The 13,049-nt window shown below is 39.1% G+C and overlaps 1 protein-coding gene across 6 annotated transcripts in view; it reads left to right on the forward strand.

Annotated features, from left to right (window-relative positions):
• The window catches only part of LOC139549172 (diacylglycerol kinase delta), a 93,201-nt gene that overhangs the window by 68,936 nt on the left and 11,216 nt on the right, over positions 1–13,049 (forward strand). For all 6 annotated transcript variants that reach the window (XM_071359340.1, XM_071359335.1, XM_071359338.1 and 3 more), the window contains 2 exons: positions 3,920–4,033; positions 10,451–10,585. In XM_071359340.1, the coding sequence (XP_071215441.1) occupies positions 3,920–4,033; positions 10,451–10,585 (249 nt within the window). The remainder of the gene's footprint in view (positions 1–3,919; positions 4,034–10,450; positions 10,586–13,049) is intronic.

The raw sequence follows: 13,049 nt of genomic DNA on the forward strand, positions 1-13,049 counted from the left end.
GTTTCCTCCAGCATTTCCACAAGGTCCTTTGCTGTTCTGGGATTGATTTGCATTTTTCACACCAAAGTACGTTCATCTCTAGGAGACAGAACGCGTCTCCTTCCTGAGCGGTATGACGGCTGCATGGTCCCATGGTGTTTATAATTGCGTACTATTATTTGTACAGATGAACGTGGTACCTTCAGGCGTTTGGAAATTGCTCACAAGAATGAACCAGACTTTTTTTTCTGGGGTCTTGGCTGATTTCTTTTGATTTTCCCATGATGTCAAGCAAAGAGGCACTGAGTTTGAAGGTAGGCCTTGAAATACATCCACAGGTACACCTCCAATTGACTCAAATTATGTCAATTAGCCTATCAGAAGCTTCTAAAGCCATGACATAATTTTCTGGAATTTTCCAAGCTGTTTAAAGGCACAGCCAACTTAGTGTATGTAAACTTCTGACCAACTGGAATTGTGATACAGTGAATTATAGGTTAAATAATCTGTCTGTAAACAATTGTTGGAAAAATTACTTGTGTCATACACAAAGTAGATGTCCTAACCGACTTGCCAAAACTATAGTTTGTTAACAAGAAATTTGTGGAGTGGTTGAAAAAACAGTTTTAATGACTCCAATCTAAGTGAATGTAAACTTCCTACCAAATAGGGATTTAGTACTGTAGATATGTGGTAGTGGTGGAGTAGGGGCCTGAGGGCACACAGTGTGTTGTGAATGTATTGTAATGTTTTTAAAATTGTATAAACTGCATTAATTTTGCTGTGGCAGCATAATGGGGATTCATAATAATTTTAAATGGGCATGACAAAAGATTTAAGTGCCTTTGAACGGGGTATGGTAGTAGGTGCCAGGCGCACAAGTTTGAGTGTGTCAAGAACTGCAATGCTGCTGGGTTTGCATTGGAGTCAACATGGGCCAGCATCACACCTTGTAGAGTTCATGCCCTGACAAATTGAGGCTGTTCTGACGGCAAAAGGGAGTGTAACTCAATATTAGTAAGGTGTTCCTAACGTTTTGTACACTCAGTGTGTACAGTGCATTCGGAAAGTATTGAGACCCCTTGACTTTTTCCACATTTTGTTAAGTTACACACTTATTCTATTAAAATGTTTTTCCCTATCATCAATCTACACACAATACCCCATTATGACAAAGCAAAAAATATTTTTTAGACATTTTTGCTATTTTTTATTTTTTTTAATTAACGGAAATGTCAAAGTTATATAAGTAATCAGACCCTTTACTCAGCACTTTTTGTTGAAGCACCTTTGGCAGTGATTACAGCCTCAAGTCTTCTTGGGTATGATGCTACAATCAGATCCTCTCAAGCTCTGTCAGGTTGGATGGGGAGTGTCGCTGCACAGCTATTTTCAGGTCTCTCCAGAGATGTTCGATTGGGTTCAAGTCCGGGCTCTGGCTGGGCCACTCAAGATAATTCAGAGACTTGTCTTGGCTGTGTGATTAGGGTCGTTGTCCTGTTGGAAGGTGAACCTTCGCCCCCAGTCTGAGGTCCAGAGCGCTCAAGAGCAGGTTTTGATCAAGGATCTCTCTACTTTGCTCCGTTCATCTTTGCCTCGATCCTGACTAGTCTCCCAGTCCCTGCCACTGAAAAACATCCCCACAGCATCATGCTGCCACCATCATGCTTCACCGTAGAGATGGTGCCACGTTTCTTCCAGATGTGATACTTGGCATTCAGGCCAAAGAGTTCAATCTCGGTTTCATCAGACCAGAGAATCTTGTTTCTCATGGTCTGAGAGTTCTTTGGGTGCCTTTTGGCAAACTCCAAGCGGGCTGTTGTGTCTTTTACTGCGGAGTGGCTTCCGTCTGGTCACTCTACCATAAAGGCCTAATTGGTGTAGTGCTGCAGAGATGGTTGTCCTTCTGGAAGGTTGTCCCATCTCCACAGAAGAACTCTAGAGCTCTATCAGAGTGACCATTGGGTTTTTGGTCACCTCCCTGACCAAGGCCCTTCTCACTCGATTGCTCAGTTTGGCCGGGCGGCCAGCTCTTGGAAGAGTCTTGGTGGTTCCAAACTTCTTCCATTTAATAATGATGGAGACCACTGTGTTCTTAGGGACCTTCAATGCTGCAGAAAGGTTTTGGTAGCCTTCCCCAGATCTGTTCCTCGACACAATCCTTTCTCAGAGCTCTACGGACAATTCCTTCGACCTCATGGCTTGGTTTTTGCTCTGGCATGCACTGTGAAACCTTATATAGACAGGTGTATGCCTTTCCAAATCGTGTCTAATCAATTGAATTTACCACAGGTGGACTCTAATCAAGTTGTAGAAACATCTCAAGGATGGTCAATGGAAACAGGATGCACCTGAGCTCAATTTCGAGTCTCATAGCAAATGGTGTGAATAAGGTTTTTCTGTCTTTGGTGTTTAATAAAGTTGCAAACATTTTAAAAACAATGTTTTCGCTTCGTCATTATGGGATATTGTGTGTAGATTGCTGAGGAAATTGTTTTATTTAATCCATTTTAGACTAAGGCTGTAACATTATAAAATGTAGAAAAAGTCAAGGTCTGAATACTTTCCGAAGGCACAGTATGTTCACACCCCCTGACTTTAATTTTTTTTGTGTTACAGCCTGAATTTAAAATCAATTACATTTAGAATTTTTTTTTTGTCACTGGCCTACATACTACATTTTTGTCACTGGCCCCCATAATATCAGTGGAATTATGTTTTTCAAAATGTTTCCAAATTAATTTGGGGAAAAACCCACAGATGTCAATAAGTATTCAACCCCTTTGTTATGGCAAGCCTGAATAAGTTCAACAGTAAAAATTTGCTTACCAAGTCAAATAAGGACCAAACAGATTTAACCGCAAATATCAGGGAGGTTTTCCAATGCCTCACAAAGAAGGGCACCTATTGGTAGATGTGTAAAGTACAAAAACCAGACATTGAATATCCTTTTGAGTATGGTGAAGTTGTTAATTACACTTTGGAGTGTGTATCAATACACCCAGTTACTACAAAGATACAGGCGTCCTTCCTAACTCAGTTGCCGGAGAGGACGGAAACTGCTCACAGATTTTTTTACATTTACCCACCTACCAGTAAGTGCTCTTCTTTGTCAGGCATTGGAAAACCTCCCTGGTCTTTGTAATTTAATCTTTGTTTGAAATTCACTGGTCGACTGAGGGACCTAACAGATTATTGTATGTGTGGGGTACAGAGATGAGGTAGTCATTCATGTTATACACTATTATTGCACACAGTGTGCACTTATTTAGGCTTGCCATAACAAAGGGTTTGAATACTTATTGACTCAAGACATTTCAGCTTTTAGTTTTTATTAATTTGAATAAATGTCTAAAAACATAATTCCATGTATTCAGGCTGTCACACAACAACATTTTGAATAGGTCAAGGGGTGTGAATACTGTATATGTGACATGTGCCGAGGAGTGTTGCCACTCGACCACAGCTCTGCACAATATATTTGGCATATACACTGAGTCTACAAAACATATGAAACACCTGCTCTTTCTATGACACCGACTGACCAGGTGAATCCAGGTGAAAAATCCACTTCAGTCAGTGTAGATGAAGGGGGAGATATATTTTTAAGCCTTGAGGCATGGATTGTGTATGTGTGCCATTCAGAGGGTGAATGTCCAAGACAAAATATTTAAGTGCCTTTGAGTGGGGTAGGGTAGCAGGTGCCAGGCACACCGGTTTGAGTGTGTCAAGAACGCTCAAAAGTTTCCTGTGTGTATCAAGAATGGTCCACCACCCAAAGGACATCCAGCCAACTTGACACAACTATGGGAAGCATTGGAGTCAACATGGGCCTTGTAGAGTTCATGCCCCAACGAATTGTAACTCAATATTAGGAAGGTGTTCCTAATGTTTTGTCCCGTCAGTTTATGTAAAAAATGACATGTCCTCTTCCCTGCAGACGTTCACGGCGCCGTCCTTTGACGATAAGATCCTGGAGGTGGTGGCGGTGTTTGGCAGCATTCAAATGGCTGTGTCCAGAGTCATCAACCTGCAGCACCACCGTATCGCACAGGTAACACACACAACATTTTCACGAACTCAGAGTGTGTGAAATCCCTCCACATCCTCATAGAGGATCTAGATACTTTTTCGAACCTCTCTGGATTAAAACCAAATTGTGATAAGTGTACTATATTATGTATTCGATCACAAGAAAATACAACTTTTACATTACCGTGTAGTTTACCAATAAAATTGTCTGACGGGGATGTGGACGTACTCGGTATACATATCCCGAAAGAAAGAAATGATCTCACTCCAATACATTTTAATAGAAAATTAGCAAAAGTAGATAAGATCTTGCTGCCATGGAAAGGAAAATAGCTGTCTATTTGTGGAAAATTCTGCCTGATTTAACTCTTTAGTCACATCACAGTTTACCTATTTGCTTATGGTTTTGCCTACACCTAGCAATCTGTTTTTTAAATTATATGAGCAAAAAATATTCAATTTTTTGGGAATGGCAAGACAGACTAAATTTAAAGGGCCTATTTATGTAATGAATATGAATTCGGAGTGCAGAAATGATTAAATATTAATGCATTAGACCTCTCACTAAAGGCGTCAGTCATACAAAAGTTATACTTAAACCAATCTGGTTCTCTTGCAAATTAGTAAGAATGTCTCATCCGATGTTCAAGAATGGCCTTTTTCCCCTTTCAGATTACAGCTGCTTACTTTCGGTTATTTGAAAACATTTGAATCTCCAAAATATCGTTGTTTTTTTTAACAAACCATAGAAAGTTGGTTGCAATTTCAGTTTAATCCACCAGAAAAGACAGAAGCAATAATACAACAAATATTGTGATTAAACTCAAGTATACTAATTGATAAAAAACTTTATTTTTCAATAAAAATACATTTAAAAAAAGTTATAATCTTTGTAAATTATATCATAAATAGGACTGGTGGAGTTATGTCACACATGGAGATAACACAAATATATGGAAATGTATGCTCTACCCAAAATTACAACCAAGTAATTGCAGTATTACCACAAAAATGGAAGAGGCAAGTGGAAGGGGGAAAAGTAAGGAACTTGTCTGTCGGCCCTGCATTAAAGACCAAAATTGGTTAAAGAAAATTGTGATGAATAAAAATATACCAGTTTCATTTAAGGACCAAAAAATGGACAGATGTGCCATATAGATTCCAAAATGTTCGATTCCAAAATGTTCGATTCCATGGCAGATGGGTTATGAATTGACACGCAAAACGACACTGTCCATATGTAGCTTAGTTTTGGTCACAGGTCCAGGAATGGCTGAAGAATTGCAGCCTTTACCTGGAGCTAATGCTGCAGATAGCAATACTGGATGATTTAAAAAGTCAATTGATCAATAATATAATAATACTTTTAGCAAAAATGTTTATCTTTGTGCAATATTCACATGACTTTTGATATGATTTTCTTGTCATTTGTTAGTTTTTTCAATAATTTATTTAGTGCGTCTTTCAGTTTTAAGTGGTATATTTTCAAAATTCTTAAGTACCAATCTCTAAACTGATAGCACTTGTAATGCTCCCTATCTTTATGGTCAGAACCTTTGATTGTGCTTTCACCCTTGAGTCATTCATGAAAAATGTATGTTTTCCGTGAAATACCATGAGAACATTTTCATTTAGTTACCAATACATCAGATATAATAGGCTTACCATTTTAGTCATGTTAACTTCCATTTAATCCAATAGCAAAAAATACAAAATACACATTTCAAAACTGTTCTTTTTGAAGTGCTTAATAGAAAGAATAGCAGATGGTAAATATCATTTCCATACAGTTCTTGACAGAAAACTATTTATTTGATCATTTGTAATCAATGGCAGGTTTCATTATCTTTAGACATTACATACGTAGGACAAATCATCAGGAATAAGGGTATTGTAAAGCAGTTGGCGACTAAAAACGTAGCATGGTGTGGTATGCCATTTCTGCCGCATCCAACATTGTACAAGATCACCTTTTCGACGTGACTTGTCAACTGATACAGTATTGTCTGTCTCTCTGCTTGAAGCCACATTCATATATCATTTGGTTTTACCTTCTAACATAAATTGGTGCCAAATTGATACATTTGAGGTAAAAATATAGAATTTCAGTGTTCAGCAGATATCAAACTACACTGAGTATACCAAACATTAGGAACACCTAATATTGAGTTGCACCCCCCTTTGCCCTCAGAATAGCCTCAATTCGTCAGGGCATGGACTCAATAAGGTGTCGAAAGCGTTCCACACGGATGCTGGCCAAATTAACGCCAATGCGTCCCACAGTTGTTTCAAGTTAGCTGGATGTCCTTTGGGTGCTGGACTATTATTGATACACACGGGAGACATTTTAGCGTGAAAAACGCATCAGAGCTGCAGTTCTTGACACAAACCAGTTCCCTTGGCACCTACTACCAATGTTCCCTCTATTTTGTTTTGTCATTGAGCAAATGTCAGGTCTGCTGAGTGCAAACTTGAACGTTGTGAAAATTCTGTGCAACTTCCAGAGGACGTTTATTGTGAACACTGAGGCTATACCCATTTTATGTTAAAGTTTTAACATTGGCCAAGTAGGCAAAATGTTGTTGTGCTGTTTGATGCATGAAACCACTTTACAAAATAAAATATACTATTATTCGCATATCATTAGCACAGAGAATCAGACAAATTATGCTACCCTTTGCCTATTGGCTACTTAGCTTATTCAAGCCTGTCTCAAAATAGAACACCTCCCCTTTAAGCAAAAAAAAAAGCTTTTTAACTGACTCGCTTTTCAAAGTCTAGAAATTTACATGTTTTGTGCTCTTGTAGGAAGCAATCACTCCCCTATTGCTGACTACAAATGATCTTTAACTGGGCTTGTAACTTACCAACTAGCAAAGGATATGAACAAAATGTGCACACCTCGCTTTGATCTCAAAACAAGTGCATCTACTCACGACTGCTCATTCTGTAAACAAAGTCCAGTTCACCGGTCTGTGTAGAGTACAGGAGGAGTCGTGCGTGCTAATGCATTCTTACTCCAATGTGTTGTGCCTAAAACAAAATCTAGTTAGTTAGTTTTGTTCCTGTATGTTGCATTGAAAGTGGCTAATATTGCGTTGATTCGATCACAATTGCTACAGCAAAGGGTAACTTGGATAGTGTTAACAGGGAAAACTCTAGAACATTGGTCACCAAACTTTCAAGATCACTTTCTTAGTCAAAATGAAAGCCGAGATCTACCACTCAGATTTTTTTTAACATGACCAATTAAAAACCGTACCGTAGCAATGAGGTTTGTGTAGTAAGCTATATGCCCAATACTTTATCACCGCATATTGGCTTTGCTTGAATTGCCCTGCCCAATGCATTGTTGTTTGGGCCGTTTAAAAATATATATATTTCAAAATTAAAGGTAGGCTATATGATCACACTGGTAATGGATCCGTTGTTGTTTTACTTGTGAGGCACAGCTGAGTGAGTATACATTTAAATAATTTGCTTTTAAATTGTATTTTACTGGGCTGATGGTGCCTGCATCTGATGGTCAGTCTCAGCAGAGGGAGAGAGCAGCAGACTGAGGATCCGCCTCTCAACATCCTTCCACTCTTCCTTTCCTCCACTGACACTGACCAAAAAGGGACACCGTCTTCCAGCTGATGGTGAAACTTGAGTCGCACCGTATTATTTCTGCCTCATGCACAAATTCATGTTGTTACTCCTATGAACAGAGAAAGTTAAATATTCCTCAATATTAAAAAGACCCAAGCCGCTAATAATAATAACAACGCAAGCCTATAGGTAATGTTAGGTTCTAAATTAACCGAGTAAAACTCACAGACGATTAGTAAAGCTCAAACCAAGTTTGTTCACCCGAAGGCTCGAACAGCTGAACAGACAAAGACATATTGCCACCAGCACAAGTGTGTATATATATATATATATATATATATATACCCCAATTTAGGTGAAGTATCCTCCTTCTCTCAAACTTTATTGCTAGGCAGGAAGTTAAGCGATGCGAACAATAAACTGTTCCTTCTCCCTTAATGTGACCTGACCTCGGCCCCCATTCTTAACTTAACCACATCTCTCCAACCTTATCAGTGCCTGCAACCATGTGATTCCTCCTACAGATAACCATTAACTTCTGGTTTAGAAATCAGACTATGGCACTCAATATTTCAAGTTCAGGAGTCAGAACCCATCCATATACTTTCCTACTCATTCATTACTGCTGCAGTGCTTGTTGTAGTGCTGAGTTGAAATAGGAAGAATGCGCATTTTATGGCTTATAAAATTATTATTCCACTGTTGACATCCAGTGGAAGCGATAGGAACTGCAGGAAGGTCCCTTAGAAATCTGGATTCCCAATGAAACCCATTGAAAAGAGAGTGACCTCAACAACAAAAAACTGATTGGAATGGTTTGTCCTCTGGGTTTTGCCTGCCAAATAAGTTCTGTTATAGTCACAGACATGATTCAAACAGTTTTAGAAACTTCATAGTGTTTTCTATCCAATACTAATAATAATATGCATATATTAGCATCTGGGACTGAGTAGGAGGCAGTTTACTCTGGGCACGCTTTTCATCCAAACGTGAAAATGCTGCCCCCTATCCTAGAGAAGTTAAGAACGTTGCCAGCTAGTATGTCAATGGAACATTTAGAACGAACGACTGGGTCACGTCTCTAGCAACCGAATCGATAGAACGAACGACCAGCCGGCTTGGGTAGCATCCCTAGATTTGTGTCGGGACTACAGTTGAAGTCGGAAGTTTACATACACCTTAGCCAAATACATTTAAACTCAGTTGTTCACAATTCCTAACACCCGTGCCAATATATCCTCCAAACACCGGCTTCAAGGCCTTTATCACTTTTATATAACTGCTGAACACTGTAAAATTCTATATTCTTACATCATAAATGTGTCAATTGGCACGCATTTATGTTGGAACGTGAAACCAAATCATATATAGATGAGGCTGTAAATAGTACATCATCCTCCATCTTTTGTGGTGCAGGCTGATGGAGGATGATGTACTATTTACAGCCTCATCATTCGAAATGGTAGCAGATAGTAACTTTTTCCACTTAGTCCTATCGAAACACACTTTTTCCACTTTGTCCTATCTGCTACCATTTCGAATGATCGTGTAGTGTACAATGCACTGATGAAATACCTGGGTTATATATAGCAATATATTCCACTCATCATCTCAGTTGAAAAGTCACATAGAAAATTAGATTTTATACATTGTTACATGGGGCAGAAATGGCATACACACACCGTGCTACCACAATACCGTTATACTGTAGCCTACTACAATACAATACCCCTTTTTTTATGATTTGTCCTTCGTGTGTTCTGTATTCAGTAAGAATAATTAAACTGTAAGACTGAAATAATTCTCAACATGCTCTCAACCTGACATTGAAAACAAAGCATAAAAAAATGTGGTTTGCAAAACAAAAAAATTATGTCAAGAAAAATGTCAAGTTATACCCAAATACAGTATGGAAAATTATATTTACCATCTACTATTCCTTTTCAAACACTGCAAAAAGCATTGTTTAGAAAATGTACCTTGCATTTTTTGCTATTGAATTAAACAAAATGTTCTCATGGTATTTCATGGAAAACATAAATGTTGCATGAATGACTCAGGGGTGAAAGATGTGTTGAGCTCCAATGAATGCACAATCAAAGGTTCTGAACAGAATACAGGGGGCATTACAAGTGTTATCAGTTTTGTACTTAGAGTTTTGAAATTATACCAATTATACCACGTAAAATGCACCAAAGTAATTGAAAACATTTTCAATATTTTCTTTTAAGGGATAGTTCACCAAAATCACGAAATAAAATGTTGGTTACCTTTCCCTGTAGGCAGTCTATGTACAAGGTATGACAGCAATCCACGGTATCCATTGACTTGAATTGGATTTGGACCACAAATGCTAAAAAGTTTGCATTTGGAAACAGTGGCCAGGTAAACAAAAGCAAATCATGGATTGCTGTCATACCTTGTCCATAGGCTGCTTACAGGGTAATGAAACCAATTAGTAATTTTGTAATTTGGGTGAACTATCCCTTTTAAATGGAAGCATATACAGTGTGCAGGCCTTTGTGTTATTCTAATGAACAGTGCATTCGGAAAATATTCGGACCCCTTGACTTTTTCCACATTTTGTTACGTTACAGCCTTATTCTAAAATAGATCTTCCTTTTGAATCTACATACAAAACCCCATAATGACAAAGGGAAAACAGGTTTTTAGACATTTTTGCAAATGTATTTACATTAGTATTTAGACCCTTTGCTATGAGACTCGAAATTGAGCTCAGGTGCATCCTGTTTCCATTGATCATCCTTGAGATTTTTTATACAATTTTCTTGGTTTCATAGCGTACTGTCTGGTTGAATGTTTCTCCCCATTTGCTCTCCTATTGCAGTGTCGTACAGTGAAGATCACCATCCTCGGGGATGAGGGCGTGCCGGTGCAGGTGGACGGAGAGGCCTGGGTCCAGCCTCCGGGGTACATCAAGATTATCCACAAGAACCGAACCCAGACTCTCACCAGAGACCGAGTGAGTACACATCTATGGGGTCACACATTTTCAATTACATTTGCATTGATGTCAGAAGGATTAGAGGGACCGTAGAGTGCTGAGTACCAGGCAGTTAGCAAGTTTTGTAGACTACTAATGACCATCAGCAGTATCAGAGCTTGGAGAAGCCTAATTACCGTGACTACATGGTCACGTGGAATTTGACTGCCATCATGACTCGTGTTAATCCAGCCACAGTGTCCGATTTCTAAAAGGCTTTACGACGAAAACATACCATGCGATTATGTTAGGTCAGCGCCTAGCCACAGAAAACCATACAGCCATTTTCCAAAGAAGGAGAGGTGTCACAAAAGTCAGAAATAGCATTAAAATGAATCACTAACCTTTGATGATCTTCACCGGATGGCACTCCCAGGACTCGATGTTAGACAATAAATGTGTGTTTTGTTCGATAAAGTTGATCTTTATGTCCAAAAACCTCATTTGAAATTGGCACGTTATGCTCAGAAATGCATTGTCTCAAACAAACATCCAGTGAAATTGCAGAGAGCCTCATCAAATTTCAGAAATACTCATCATAAACATTGATGAAAGATACAAGTGTTATACATAGGATTAAAGATAAACTTCTTGTTAATCCAGCCGCTGTGTCCGATTTCAAAAAGGCTTTATGGCGAAAGCACACCATGCAATTCTGTTAGGTCAGCGCCTAGCCACAGAAAACCATACAGCCATTTTCCAACCAAGGAGAGGTGTCACAAAAGTCAGAAATAGTGTTAAAATGTATCACTTTGATGATCTTCATCTGATGGCACTCCCAGGTCTCCATGTTAGACAATAAATGTTAGTTTTGTTTGCTAAAGTTCATCTTTATGTCCAAATACCTCCTTTTTGTTCGCGCGTTTAGTCCAGTAATCCAAATGCACAAAGCGCAGGCACAAAGTCCCGACGAAAGGTAAATTAAAGTTCGTAGAAACATGTCAAACGATGTATAAAATTAATCTTTAGGATGTTTTTATCATAAATCTTCAATAATATTCCAACCGGACAATTCCGTTGTCATTAGAAAGGAAAGAGAACGAGCGTCGCGCTCACGGCCACGTGCGAGACTAAAATAATGTCTTTCAGCTTGACCACTTGTTGAAACAGCTCTTATTCGATCCCCTTTCACAATACAAGCCTGAAACAACTTCTAAAGACTGTTGACATCTACTGGAAGCCTTAGGAAGTGCAATCTGACCCCACAGACACAGGATATTGGATAGGCAATCACTTAAAAAAACTACAAACCTCAGATTTCCCACTTCCTGGTTGGATTTTTCTCAGGTTTTTGCCTGCCATATGAGTTCTGTTATACTCACAGACATTATTTTAACAGTTGTGGAAACTTTAGAGTGTTTTCTATCCAAATCTACCAATTATATGCATATCCTAGCTTCTGGGCCTGAGTAACAGGCAATTTACTCTGGGCACGCTTTTCGTCCAAACATCCCAATGCTGCCCCCTATCCCAATGAAGTTAACAGAAAAAATGGCTGACAAATAGATAACGTGCCACAGAATGCTGCAGCAGCCCACAAGGTGTGCCGCTGTATGACCCAACTTTTAAAGGAGGAACCACTGTAGCTGTGGGATCAGCAGAAGCACCAGGGTAGTTAGAGGGACATAAATTAGGTTACTTACATTGTGTCTTCCAACTCCCCTGGGATAATGTACATTTGCTGAAGCATTATGACAACTCAGCGACATAATGGTAGGAATTAACTGAGTTGGGCTTGGGTCATTGATAAGTCATTGTCTCAACGCTGCCTTATAATGCTGTGAAAGGATCCAGGAACCCAAATGATTTGGGTGGATCCCATCATCCTTATAAAACGAGTTGTTTCCAGAAGGTATCATAATTGTCAATAAATATTACACCCACAGTGCCGCAATTGTCTCGTAGCCAGTGATGGAGGGCTAAAAGTTTGCTGAAATGTTCAATGCCACGATATTATGGGGCGTTTCTTGTTGTCAAGCAGTGACCAAATCAGTTCTTTAAAATCCATCTTCAGCTGTTCTGAGCTGCCCTTCATAATGTCATTGAATCTCACATGAACTATCATAGACTTAATTTCCTGATGCTTGTTTAAAATGTTTGGGAGCAGCTTATTGATGTCCTGTACTCGTGCTCCTGGATAGCACAACGTTTTTGCTCTAGGGACTGAGACATTTCTCACCATTGAACTGCCCAATACAACGGCCTGAGAAGGGAATGGAGAAATCCACCCATTCCTACCGCTCACACAATTCGTTGAACCTTTCACGGTTCGATGATTTGACATGATTTGTTTGTATAGTATTTGTATGTCTTGTGTGAATGTTGCTGTTATATTGCGGTCATATCTTTAATTGACGTATCGCATCTAACGTACCGCAACTATAGTTCCCTCTGGGAAGAATACAGCTATCCTATCCTATTCTATTCATCCTGTTGCCTGCTT

The sequence above is a fragment of the Salvelinus alpinus genome, chromosome 22 (genome assembly GCF_045679555.1).
Source record: "Salvelinus alpinus chromosome 22, SLU_Salpinus.1, whole genome shotgun sequence".
Taxonomy (NCBI): domain Eukaryota; kingdom Metazoa; phylum Chordata; class Actinopteri; order Salmoniformes; family Salmonidae; genus Salvelinus; species Salvelinus alpinus.